At 36.1% G+C, this 14,021-nt stretch overlaps 1 protein-coding gene across 2 annotated transcripts in view; it reads left to right on the top strand.

Annotated features, from left to right (window-relative positions):
- SPATA6 (spermatogenesis associated 6) overlaps positions 1 to 14,021 on the top strand; it is a 43,063-nt gene that overhangs the window by 19,662 nt on the left and 9,380 nt on the right. For both annotated transcript variants that reach the window (XM_086462284.1, XM_086462285.1), the window contains exons 7-10: positions 701 to 979; positions 2,624 to 2,711; positions 4,400 to 4,440; positions 6,153 to 6,328. In XM_086462284.1, coding sequence (XP_086318410.1) covers positions 701 to 979; positions 2,624 to 2,711; positions 4,400 to 4,440; positions 6,153 to 6,328 — 584 coding nt within the window. The remainder of the gene's footprint in view (positions 1 to 700; positions 980 to 2,623; positions 2,712 to 4,399; positions 4,441 to 6,152; positions 6,329 to 14,021) is intronic.

Raw genomic sequence — 14,021 nt, 5'->3', positions numbered from 1 at the left:
AAAGTATTCATGTGATCATGTGATTTGAGGGGATCTTTAGAAGATGGTCTTTGAAGGTTTTTTTGTGGGTTTTTTGGAGGAGTGATGATTTATTTTTTTTTTTTTTACTAAACTTAGCTTCTTGATTCTAACTCTTTAAAAACTATTTAATTCACCATGATCCAAGAAAACATAAATTTCAGATAATGCAATTACACTTCTTGTGAGGCTTTAGGCAACTCTAAATGCATATAATTTAAACTATTAAACAGGCTTCTATTTTACCTTGTGTATTTTTTTTAGAGGGTAAGAATTTTAAAAGGTTAAAAAAAAGTTTAAACAGATGAAAAAATGCTTCAAATATGTGTATGTCCAATCCAGGTAAAGTTTGTGTTAAATGAACTTGTGACAAAAATAAATTTAATTTTTCACAGTCTCTGTACACTAACTGTGTGACAAAGCTAATTGGCTAAGTATCAGACACTTAACCTTAACATCTAACATGTAGCAATGTGTGTTTTAACCCCCTTCTGGTTTCAGAGAAAATGGTAAATACATTGTTGTTTTTTTAAATTGCTCTTATAATTATAGTTTTGTGAGGGGAACTTCAGCTAACATGGCATCCATTTCTGTTAAAGTTATTAGTTCCTTGTTTGTGTTATTTTCAGTGATCTTTGTTCTGCATGCTGTCAAACCAGATAATTTCTCTTTTTCACTTCAGGGTGATTTGAATTGGGTACATCACTCAGCCCCAAATGGAAAATTGCAGACAAAGTTACCAAAGAAAAACACACTCTCACCTGAGAAAAGCAGGCACAGCTTAGCATCAAAGAACTACGAGCAGCCTACAATAGCTTCTAAATCACGTTCTCCATCTCCATACACAAAAAGACGAATGTGTGAGCTGTCAGAAGAAGCCAGGCAACGACTAGCCCATTTAAACCTTGGTCCTTATGAATTCAGGCGAGAAAACGATAAACCTCCATTTGTAGTTAGACGGGTTTGTATTCTCTCCAAAGTGCTTCCAGTTTAAGCTCAGATCAAATATTGTTCTTTCACTAAATATGCTCCAAAAATTCACTCAACTCTTAGTTCAGATGAATAATTTTTCTCTCCTTAACAGTCTGTCACATAGTGATTTAAATGTAAAATTAACTAAAATAAAATTTCTTTTATCCGCATTAGCAACAGACAAAGATCAAATTCTTTCATGAATATCTTGGTTAAATTCTCTGAGGCCCCATTTCTTTTCTTCCAGCACACTAGACAGGATAATAGGTGTATAAATTCAGCTTGGAAGTAATTGATATTAGTATTAAAAATTCCTGAATAAGACTTTAAAGAAAGAGTGTCTAGTCACATTATGAACACTTACACTTCCTCTCTTTCAACTTTTTTTATGTTGGCATCCTATGATCTTTGAAACACTTCCTTTGCTCAGAGCTACATCTGTAATGCTTTGACTCAGAGTTCATAACCAAGCTGACTTTAGCACCCACATAAGGACTTTTTGCTAACCATACGTGAACAATTGTTCTGAAATTAGGTACTTACTTAAAGGAGCTGTTTAAGTACGTTAGTATGAAAGGGCCAGATTTCCTGGCCTCTTGGAGGATCATATTCTCATATGCTATTTTTTTTCTTTTAATTTTTCTTATGATGCAACTATCCTTTATTTTTAGAAACCCACTTTGAATGTTTAGGGGCAGAAATGGGATTTTTCTGATTCTGTGCTATAACATTGTGATTTGTCTACAATTATGGACACTTGACACGACCATTGAGATAATTTAGTGCTTAATTAGTTTACTTCTCATTTTATTTAATTTTTTTCTAGGTTATATACAAATGAATTAATAATATCTTGTCAAATTTTAGAATTCTTTTCCAAGTTTTATTCTACATATAGGTGCATTTTAGAAATTCAGATAAGCCTTAGTAAGCCATTAATCATTCATGAACCTACTGTTTATCTTTCTCTCTCTCAGATATTTTTCTTTTAACTCCTTTTAATCAATTCTTCTGGTTTTTGATCTTTAGGTGAAGTTCACAGTTTAATTATACCATATATAACCACTGATTATTGATTCTGATTGCTTGGTTATGTTTGTACAAAGAAGGAAGGAGCTTGTCTCTTAATGTACTGTATCCTGACTGCCATGGCCTTTCTAGATTGAGAATGCTGCTTTTAGGGTGTCTTTACTGCTGAGGACTCTTGGCCTGGAGATTTTGTGTTACACAAAGATAAAAATTATATTGTGTTAAATGTAACTTTTTTTAATTAGGAGGAGATTCAGATCTCTTCTGGTGAGATCTGAGCTGTTTGGAATAAATATGGGATACCAAGAACTGTTTAAAAAGTCTGCAGACATTATAGATGAAGGAGAAACTATCTGCATTTTTTTTTGCTTTGAACAGTGTGATATTCAGAGTTTTCTAGACCTTTCTAGCACTGTTTTTGTTTACGCACAGTAATGCTAATAATACATATAATGTGAGAAAAGTGTTGTGAAAATAGTTTTAAATAGTATTAAAGTAGGAATAAAATATTTTAGAAAGGACTAGGTGTGATCTTGCAAAAGAGAACAGGAAAAAAATAGGAGTTTATCTGATGCTGAGTATTTTAACAGTATTTGTGCTTCAGGTTGAACAGCCAAGTCCTGGTATTAAAGTTCATACCTGGTGTCCCACGCGAGAAAGTGCAGCAGAAACCTGGACCAAGATAGACCCTGGTTAGTATTTTCTACTTTGTCTCATTAATGCTTTGGTTTCTGCAGTAGTTTAGTGAGGTTATTTTGGTGTGTGGGGGGGTGTTTATTATTATTTATTATAAAATGTCAGTCTGTCATGGAGAAAAAGCTGTTCTTTCTTCCTAGGAATAGGAAGAATACTGAATAAGTTAGTGCTGCAAAAGGTCATTTTGAATAATTATTTACCTCATGAAACTTGGAACATAGTTCTACACGGTATGAAAGTAGGAGTAGAAAATACCAAAGCCCAGGCAAGTGCTCTGTTTCACTCCACTTGTTTTGATGAGTTGGATAGTGGAGCAAATCTGCACCACAGCCTGTGGGTGTGTTGATCAGGCTTGGAGTATTGATCATTTTGAAGTTCAAGGGCTCTGTTTCTTCAAAAATGAATAATGTTTATTTCAGCAGTATTTGTGAGTAGAGGATCAGTGACTTATTAATGAGCATCCAGGATGTGCTCCAATATCTGCTTCAGCTTTTGTTGGTATCAGTAAGGAGGGTTTAATAAAAGGTGTGGGACCAGAAATTTAAGGAAGTACCCTAAAATTTGATTTTATTGCATATGTCTGGCAATACGAGGATTTTAATGAGTCTCATCAGTATTTGTTTGTTATGTGTGCTCTGCCTCATCTTTATTGCACCTCCTCACTAATTATGAATTGTTATATAGCAAATCATTATGAACTTGTTATTTTACATTTGTTCTTTGTAGTAGCACTGGGTGCAGGATTTTAAAGGTTTCGCATTCCCTTTGGGGCCATACTTATCAGTCTGTAGTAGCTGGATAATGTAACAGACTCAATACCATTGAATACTTACAAAATGAGTTTGTTTCTGGCCAGTAGTTAGGAGACCGAAATCTACCTCACTATTAATATCCAGAGGATTCAATGGTCACCTGCCTCTGTCTTGAGGCTTAACTGTAACTTCTGAAAAAAACAGATTCCTAGAATTGCAAATCTTACTGACTCTACTGTTTAGTCCTTTTTTGCTTTTGTGCAGGTAGCTAATAGAAGGGTGTCTTTACATTGCTGTGGTAGCATAAAAGTACCTCTTTCGGCTTAGGTCACAGTGTGACAGTTGTTCAGTACCGACTAACATAACTGATCAAGAAGGCAGACGTAATTTAATGTCAGACCCTCAGGGATGAGGTGCATATTGATATTGGTGAAACATCCTAACCCAGTATGGACCTAGTAGTTCCCCCATGTATGTTTCCATGGGCTTCGTACTCGTGTTTGTGGGTCAGTGTGGAGAGAAGGAATGAAGAGTTGATAGAAGGAGGGAGAGGTGGTCATAGGGAAGCTTGTTCAGAGAAGAGTAGTAAGAATTTTTGGGAATGGTAGAGCTTGATTTTGTATTGATTTAGGCAATTAATAGCTTAACGGAATGGGCCACTTCTGTCTATGCAAAGATGGTCTGTACACTACTTCGTTATTATAAACATTGTATTCCATTAAATGTGAAGTCATTGTTTTCAGCCAAAGAAAGTGATTTCCTGAAATAGTCTGAGGAGACTGTTTAGAATTTCATAATGTATAATAATAATAAATTGCTTTAGTACTGTTTGGGAGGAGAGGTAAGCTATTTTGTAAAAGATGGCATAAAATTTAGGACATTTGGATTTTCTTTTTAATTTTTTCTGGGGTGCACCTTTTTTCTTTCTGCAGATGCTTCTCTTCTTGGCAGCTACAGACCCAAGAAAGCCGAAGTGAGTACTCTGAAGTGCTATTGTTTACACATTGTTTTTGGGAAGCCCTGAGTGAAAAGGATTGTCTTGCATAGGTATTTCTGAAACTTTATCTACTGTAGTATCAAATGCAAGAAAAGGGACATCTTAAATCTGATCTAACCTAGTTTAGGCCTGCATACAGAGTATTTACAAATAGAAATGTGAAACTTAACACTGTGAGATATTCGTGCCTGTAGGTACAGAACTTGCTTCTCCTTGGCACTAACTGTTGTGACAAGCCTGCAGAAGAGCTTTTAAAGGCAGTTTGCATTTGGCTTCCCAGTCATTCTGAGAGCACGCTTCATTCTGGAATTGTAGGGAAAGGTGGCACTGGTACAACTGTCAAGCCACTCTTCTGTTATTTCACATCCTTCCTTTTTCAGATTTTAGCTGCTTTGTCTGTGAAATGGATCTGAAGATTAGTGTCAAGGTTCCTTTGGGTTTTGGTGTTTTTTATTTTTCCTATCCTCATTTAGTTGTTTTTACCTGTGTTTCTGAAGTACTGTAGGAATATTGGGTTTAGCCATTTAATTACACATGGCCTCTTAGATTTCCTAATGGGTGGGCAAACTGGTGATAAACAGGGAGAAGGAAAGAAGGGGAATTATAAGGGTAAACCTTGATCTATATTAAGTGCACTTTTGTCAGATTCTAAACCTTTATTACCAAGGATTGCAGTTTCGCATACCATGTGAATCTAATATATTGTGCCACTTCTGGGTTGTTACATGGCTATAAAAGAGAAACTGTAAAGAAAATAGAGAGTTTCTACTAAATATGCTAAATATGTCTTTTTTGAGTGTTGTTTATTTTTTTTACTAAAGGATGGTTATTTTAAGGCTATGTTGTCTCCCCCATCCATCTGCCCACCCTGCAGTGGGAAAGTAGATTTTAAGAGCAGTCATTGGAGAACACAGATAGCTGAGCGTTAATTCACCATGTTCTGATGCCGCTAGATTTTCATGAAATCAGGAATGAAGATAATGTGTCTTTTTCATGCTGGAAATAAAATATAGCTTTGTTTAAGAGGAGCTGTTTCCCAAAGCTGAGGAAAAAAAACCCCTACAGCCTGGCAAGAACTAATGAATAGCCTGATTATTGTTCGTCTGGTTTTGCTGTGCGTTTTGGGTTTAGTTTTTTTCCTCATCTTTGGGAAAGGGCTCCTGTAAAAGTCCCATGCCAGGTAATGAGGGTGACCCATGGAGACATTTTAGTGGTATGTTTCAGGTTAAGAGGAACTATGAAAGGAGTAACTAGTACAGTGAAGAGTGAGTAGACTATGAGTAGATGGGCCAGAGTTTTCCCATAAGGAACAGCAAATCATGAGACGAAAAAATAGTTTAAGAACAAGGGGTCCCAGACTGAGGAGAAGTCTAAGGTCTGTGTTGTTTAGACTCTCAGGAATCATTCTGAATTTGTGAGATCCCTGGGAAAGGTAAGCCTTTAAACTGTGCAGTCAGAAAAAGTGATAAAAGGGCTGTTACAGTAGACTTTGCCGTAAGATGATGTTTTAGATACCAACAAAGTCCTCTCACACTTGTTGGTTTAATTTAGTTCTTTCCCCAGCAGGCAGATATTCCTGCATGTATGTGCAACCTTTAACCTTTCGGTTTGAAAAATAAAAACATGAAAACTGTACATCTTGATATTCATAATAAGTTTTAGCACGGTTTGGTGGGTTTTTTTTGCAGGCAAAATCTACTCATGGAAAAGACTTTGACAGTTCTGTTGTTTGCAATGAGGATGTGATCTCAGATCCACCCAACAGACAATTCCATTCTTCTGGTTCATTAGAGCATTCGGCACCTCCAGCATTTCAGAAGCATTCTCTAAGTTCTGTGCTAAATCGATCTTCTCTAAGGGAAAGGTAATGACTTGGTTTTGTTTGTGAAATTCTGGAATTACTAACATAAGCAGATGGTAACAGTACTTGCATGACTATCGTTTGCATATTTGGAGGTGTGCAGGCTGCCATCACCTCTCTGCTTAATGAATACAATCCTAATAATATGGCAGTGAAAAGGATCTTTGACATCTCTGTTGCTAACCTTCTCTGAAACAGTGAAGCCCCAAACTTCAGGCTGCCAATGTCCATCTAAAACACAGAATACTTAAATAAATAATCACTGCTTCAGAGGCAGGTAGAATCTCAGGAATGTAAATATAGATACGTGTCAAGTAGGCTTTACAGGAGGTACTTGGAAACCTTTTTTCCTTCTGACTTCTGACTAGTGTTTGTAAGTACTACTTGTGGTTATGCTATAGTCAGGTGCGTGGCTAGTGTGCACAACGTGCTTGGGCTAGCTTTAATCTAGTTAGTGTGTTATTTTCCAATCTTTCTGCTTTATTGGCATCCTAAAGTTTTGTTTTGTTTGAGTTGAAGTGTGGACCTCTGCCGCAATTGTGTGTATATTAATTGCTATATTGCAATTAGTTTTCTTAGTAGTCTCCACTGACCCCAATGGGGTTGGGGTGGAGACAGTTTCTAATATCCCTCAGTTCCGTGGATTTCAATCCCTGGGTTGATAATTTGGGCAAGCTTCACAGCTTCAGTGTCTTATGAGGGTGGGATGAAAGAAATGTCAAAAAGCAACAATTTTTTTCGTGCTTCAGTCCTTCAAGGAGAGTATTCCCTACCTCCTGCTGAGTAGATGTGTGCTTGGTGTGCAGTGCTTCTACTGTACATTCAGTTTAGTAAGTTGCTACATGGCTTTCTGGGAGTAGAAAAACTATATACAAAGCTGGGCCTGAATAAGCAAATACATCAAATAATTGGGAGAAGCTGAGGCTGAAACTGATGTCCTGTCCTAAATGTTGAAGTGTTTATGGAGGCCCTACTTGGAGATGTACTTTAGTGGCTAGTTCACACTCGTTCCAGGCTGTTTCATCTTTGTTACCATTGGTGCCTCAGTTAGTCAATGCTCACAGGGTGCATTTTATAGCCTACACACAGCCTAACACTTTTTTTCAAAATAGAAAAATTGTCTCAGGTTTTTCTCTTTAAAAAGAAAAATGACAGATGGCAGGTGGGGATTGAATTTTTAATACTCATAAAGATCAAGTTGGTGTTTTAACATCTTCCTCTGCTTGAAAACTTGCTTGTTTGTTGTTCTGTGTAATAGTATTTCTTGAGACCTATTATACAGAGATTAGGGTGTACCTGGGGTTTGCAGGAGGCTTCTTTGTCATCTTGTCTACCTTCCCACTCTCTTCTGACAAGTTTGTGCATTAGTTACCTGTGTCTGGGGAAGAGATATTGTAATGGTGACTTTTTAATCCTTTTTTTTTCAGCTGGACTCCTTTTGGGGAGGGTGTTAAATTTTAAAATGCATTTTATTTAAAGCTGACAGGGCCCCGTATGTTGATAGCGGGGAAGTCTTGTATGTTGTGAGCTGCTGTTACATGCTTAGTAATTTAGTCATCTGACAGTTAATCTTGAACTTGTCTGAACATTCTTACTTTTTCTCTTTATGAGCCCCTCTCCAGACGAGATTTGTGATCTTGTGAAAATTATGTTTTTCTTCTTATTAGAACAAATGTTCTCAGCTCTTTAGAGATATAACATCTCTTTATGTTAAAGATGTAAGCATTTATTTTTGTCATCAAAAAATTCAAAATGAGAAGGTAAAGGGCATAGTCTAAAAAATTTTATCTCTATTTCATGCTGCTGAGACAACAATGATTTTAGCTGGCTGTTTACTGAGAGCTATACTTGGAATGACAAACATGGATCAGAGGTCAACGTTTAGAAATGCATGCAAACGCTGTTGTTCAGATCACAGAAGTACAGAGAAAATCAGTACTACTGAAAATATACCAGTGTTAGTGTATTTGCAAGAATATAGAGTATTATCTCACAGTATTTGGTATTTATTTCCTCAATTTTATTTTGAATTACAAAGACGAAGAGCTTAACACATCCAGGCTATTTTTTTTAATGCTAGTCAATCCATAGTCAATATGAAACTTGACTCCCCATCTCGACCTTTAGTTCCCTTTTTTCCCTTTTAAAAAAAAAAAAAAAAGTGAAGTGAATGTCTGCCTTCTTGGGAGTACTTCCCAGAGTCCTGCTGAGTAGTTAAATCACTGCAATACTTTTCAGTGATACAGAAACTGGGGTCTTGTATAAGGTCCTCTGAGCCCTTTTGTATCCTTTCTAGCAGTTTCCAGTCCGTTTCTGTGAGCCTGCTAGAGAGACCACAATTCAATCCTCTCCCCTTTTCCACTGGGTTTGATCCAGAAGCAGAAGTGTAAATAGATTTAGTGTTGAACAAGGCAGCAAAGTTTTGAATATTTATTTTTCATACTTTATTTTTAAATTTTTTATTATTTTGGTCACCTAAGGAAAGCATTTGCTAGTAACGTTGCAAACTGATGCTCAGCAGAGTGATGTGGCCATATAACGCCTCTTCGCATTTTGATTCTAGCTCCTGTGCAGACCAATGGTACATACACATTCTATAGCTCCTGCCCATGATGTGTGGCCAGCAGTGTGTCAATACAGTTGACTTGCCTCCCCCAGTCTGGTTGTTTATGCATAGGTAAATATCCTTTTCTGCGTAGATAAGTATCCTGTATGCTCTGTGAAAGAATATTAGCACTATATTCTCTCAGTGCTGCTGCAGGAAAGCAAAATTCAAGTCCAGTCCTTGCTTTCATGGTGCATATACATCCTCCTGCACTCCTAGAAGATGGTGTTTTTCTTGCGGACTTACAAGCTAAGCCTTCCTTGCAGTGCTGAAACCTGCAGTAAAGTATCTTTTGTAAGGGAAAGGAGAAATAGTGAGATGGATTCTGTAAGGTAATAACACAAGTACTCTGAATGGAGCTATGTGCTGGCACAAGAGAAATCCTTTTCTCAAGAGACTACAGCGATCAGGAATATTTGACCATTTCTGTTATGTTGAGAGGCAAAGCTACTTCTCATGCATTTGGGATCAAAGGATTCTTTTTTCCTACCATGGAAATGGCAGGCTTTTGCTTTTGTTTCCAGAGTGAAGTGCAGCTTAATGTCTTTTTTTTATGTTCTCCTGGTTATACTGCTGCTATGTGATCTTACCTACTGTAAATTTTAACAAAACCCTAAGTTCTGTTTGAAGTAAGACAGAGGTTAACTGTCTGGATCAGATGCCCTTCTGTAATATTCCTCTATTGTTTTACTACCATCTTTTTATATTATCTTTTTCCAAGTATTAGGGAAATACCAACATAAAGTTAGATACTACTAATGATAGATATAATGATAGGTACTAACAGTTAGGTACTAATGAAATACTAGATCCTACATGAAGTCCTTGAAAATTCCAGTTATCAGAAGCTTTATCTTCAGTGATCTTGAAATTTGTCACCCTAGGATCTTGGGTACTAGTTTTGTTGCACAGCATAATCCAGACGCAGGTAGTTCACCTAATATTTTAGAGAGTGGCATGCATCCGAAGACAGGGTTTACTTCTGTGAGGGTGTATGTTTAAGTTCTGAGAACTTTCTACTGCGAAGTGGAATGCTGAAAATTTTAGCAGACTTTTTTTAAAAAAAACCTTGCTGTAGGGAGAGGCTACAACTAGGCTTCCTGTCTATTCCTAGCCATTTAAAAGTAATTATTTCTGATTTTTTTTAAATTTAGTTTGGTAGTAAGGTTGTTCTTGAATTGTTTGGGTTTATCAGTCTCACCTTTTGGGGGTGTTTACTTATTTTGCATTCTTTAAGTTAACTTCTGGAATCAGCACTTGAAGATCAGTTATTTCATACGATATTCTGCAAACCCAAGAAGTACTTAAGCCCTGTTTCATATTTTTGACCAACATCTGTACTATTTGTCATCTTCATTGGTTGATTTTCCTGTAGCGGTAAGTAAATTTGAAATCGATTGCTGTCAAAGCTGTTTTGTGTGTAAATTAATAAATTCAGAGAACATAAAAGGTAAAGGAAAAGCTTCCAAAGAGAATAAGAAGGTACAGCCCATTTATGGCATACTAATGATTTAGTACCAGAATGATTTCAACCATTTTGTGGCAATGGCTCAACTGGAGTATTGCCCTTCCTTGAAATCTTGGAAGCTGTCTGCCACTTAAGTTTCACTTTTTACATGAGGATGATATATCTTGCCACGATTTTAAGGGCTAGATAAGAAACTTAGGAGGAAGAAGTATTTACTAATTTGAAAATTCAGAAATAATGTATTTTTAGTGCTTCAAAGCTAACTGTAAACAGAGCTTTTGAAAGTAAGAAAAACTGTATAGAAAGGATGAGAAATTTTTACTTTTTTTTTTTAATTTCTTACTGGAGAGGGAGAGCAAATCGGTATATTGCTAAGCTGTCAGCTTCTGCTTCTGAATTTTTGGGCTTCTGTGCTTTGATTTAAGGCCTTATCTGTGTGCAATTGTTTCCTCTTCATAGTAGTATCCTGGCATTGTGAAAGCAGTCTACTTCCTCCACTTCAAATATTGTGAAAATGTAAGGATTTTTGTGTTGGTCTATTCTTGTTACAATTCAGGAACTGGTATGTACCATTGTAGTCTCTAAAACACTTTTGCACTGCATGTACTATGCTAAGGTTCATAGCCATCAGTCGTTTTAAGGAAAAGCAAAACAAAATTGCATCCTTTACTAAGTAGATCAGTAAAACTCTTAGGTGTAGTCCAGCCTTTCTATTATGCCTCCACACAGACCAGTATACACTGAGAACCAAGTTCATCGTACTGAATTACAACTTCATGTCCTCTTAAATGAGAATAAAGCAACTTCTTCACTTATTGTGAATGCTGCATAAGTGCCTACTTGGATATAAAATCTGTGAGGTTTTTTTTCCTATTTCAGAATTAAATATTTTTGTTTTTCTTGAGGGTCTCTCTTGTTGCATGTATAAGTTCATGCAGATTGTGGGGTTTTTTAGGTTATACTTCACTTTAAGAGTTCTTTCTCCCTCTTCCCCACTCAATTACAGTAGCATTCTCTCCAATTGTTAATCTGGTCTATGGACTTCATTGATTTCTGTCCTCTGATAGTTTGTCCTTGTATGTGGATTTGCTCAGCGTGAAGTCTGTGTCTTTGAAGCTGATGAATTCTTCATGGAGGCCACATGCACTGAGTTGTTCACAAGGTGTGATAGTGGGGAAGGGGTCACAATAGGAATTGCAAATATTCTGCAGTAGGCTTTTGCATTAATTCTACTGATACAATATGTATTAGTAGTTCCTGCTGAAATGTGATATTAACATTTTTGCTATGCAAGTGGATGATTGGATTGCCCGACATTTGGAAATTCCTATTTATTACAGCTCTCAAGTTTGCGAGCTGCTGTTTGACTAGACTAAATGGGTGGATGTATCCCGTTTGTATTTCTAGTGGAGTATTTCACCCTAATGGATAAAATTATACATGAAAATAACTTCAATCTTTAGCATAAGATCTAGACTGTCTGCTTGGCTTCTTTTTTTTTTTTTTTTTTTCATCAAGGTAGATGTTGTCTGTATGACCTTAAAAAAAAATCCTTATCTCATAAAAGAAAATAAATGCCTTTAGTCACATTACAAGGGAAAATGGTTCTGTTTCCTTGATCGGACTCGACACAACATCTTTGAAATTAATCTTGAGAAGTTCCCTGATTGATCTGGCTTTTTCTAGGTCACTGAGCTATATTTCCAAAGTGTTTATACAATCTATTGGAATCAATAAACAATTTAAACTGATGTAACTGCAGAATGTTTGCAAGTCCCAGGGAAAATTGGAAGTATGACAAAGAATACAGCTGTAGAAGTTTATTTTGTTTATCAGGACAGTCAGTCATTGAAATGAAGTGACTTTCCTTTCAATGTGGCAATATGATAGTGACACCTTAATCACATAAATAAGTAGCTAGTCATTTTAAAAACTTGTTATTGGTGATTTGGGGCAAATGGAATCCCTTTATACTCTGACAAGTTGTGCTGTAAAGCCTGTTTTATAAAATATTTCTAATAGGAGAGTTAGAATATCATAAAAAGGTTTCCCTTTAGATTATGGTTGTTGCATTTCAGGCATGATTTTATTTTAATTTGAGTTTTGGTTGGTGTAAATATTAACATTATGACTTTAAATGTGGATTAGACTCTATAGTTGTTACTAAATTTAGACAATAACAATACTAGAGAAGGTAATTAAGAAGAAGCTGGTACTGGTTTTAATCACACTTAAGGTTTTGGGTTTTTTCCCCTTTTCTTTTGGTAAATTAAGTCGCGGGGGGGGGGCGGGGCGGGGGCGGAATGTATGAGTGGCTAATGTTTCTTATACCACAGCGCACACTAGTGGATTGATCAATAAAATCATCTGAAGAAAGAGATTTAATAGTTCTTGAATTAAGTACTTAAATCTTCTTCTTCTTCTTGCAGTCATAGCCACGTATTTTCTAAATGAATACAATAGCAAGCTGGGTTTTCTTTTTTTCCAAAAGTAAATACATTTATCTCCAAGGATTTTTGTAAATTTAAGATTAGTAACAATGATCTGAAATCTTACATAAGAATTTCGTAAATTTTATTTCCCAAAGGCAATCTATTCCAACTTCTTTTCTCAGTGCCAGCAACCTGAATGTTGGAAGAACAGCAGCTGCTGTATAAGTAAGAGAAAATGCCATGACTTCATGGGACTCTCTTTTATTTGTCAAATGGGAAATGACTCATTCTTACTGCATCTATGATGCAGATTTTTAAACATGCATTTCAGAGGTTCTTTAATAGTAGTAAATGTTTGTAAATGCTGATGGGAAGTCATAAGATGATAGTACCACACCAGCCCCTTTCCTTTACCTCTTTTCTTTAAAAAAAAAAAAAAAAAAAAAAGAAAGAAAGAAAGTTTTTTCTTTTTCAAAACACTGCTAATGATAGGGCACATGCATTGTAATGCAGTACATCAAACTGGGTTTGACTGTGTTAGGGAAATGAATGTTCTTGCCTGCTTAAGGGACTTAGATTTCTCTTTCTTTAAGGGCAATGCTTTCCTCCCCTAACAAAATTCACAAACCATTTTGCTTTCTTTTAGAAAAAGTTATATGAGATCTTTTAGTGCAACAGATTGTAGTATGCAGAAGAATTGAACAGTATGGGTTTGCCATACATGCTGTTGTGTTTAAAATTAGTTGTAAATGTACAGGATGCTAATACAAATGTTGTAGTCACCTTTGTGAAAATTCTTTCCTGTAATGATCCAAAGGTAAACAATGTTAAACATCATTAGAAATATGGAAAATAAATCCCCCTTTAGATTATATGATTCATCCTTCCAGTATTGTGTCATTTCTTGGCACCCTTTCTTGAAGAAAAATAGAAGCACTCAGAAACAGACGATTTGATTTAAGGAAACTCACAAATAGGCTGAAAATATTTGGGCTGTTTAGAACAGAGAGAGATTTTTTGGAAAGGTAAGCAATAATGAGTCCAAATAAGTTGAAGAAAATGGAAGAAAGTTACTCAAAAGCAGAAAACTGTTCACTTTCTACTTGTATTTCTGTCTCTTTCTGGTAACAGAAGGAATGATCCAAAAGATTGCAAGGTGCTCCCAGTCCTGCTGTAACCTTTGAGTCAGGC

Source organism: Leptosomus discolor, chromosome 3, assembly GCF_034619465.1.
Source record: "Leptosomus discolor isolate bLepDis1 chromosome 3, bLepDis1.hap2, whole genome shotgun sequence".
Classification (NCBI taxonomy): Eukaryota; Metazoa; Chordata; class Aves; order Leptosomiformes; family Leptosomidae; genus Leptosomus; species Leptosomus discolor.
This window is presented reverse-complemented; position numbering and strand designations above follow the sequence as displayed.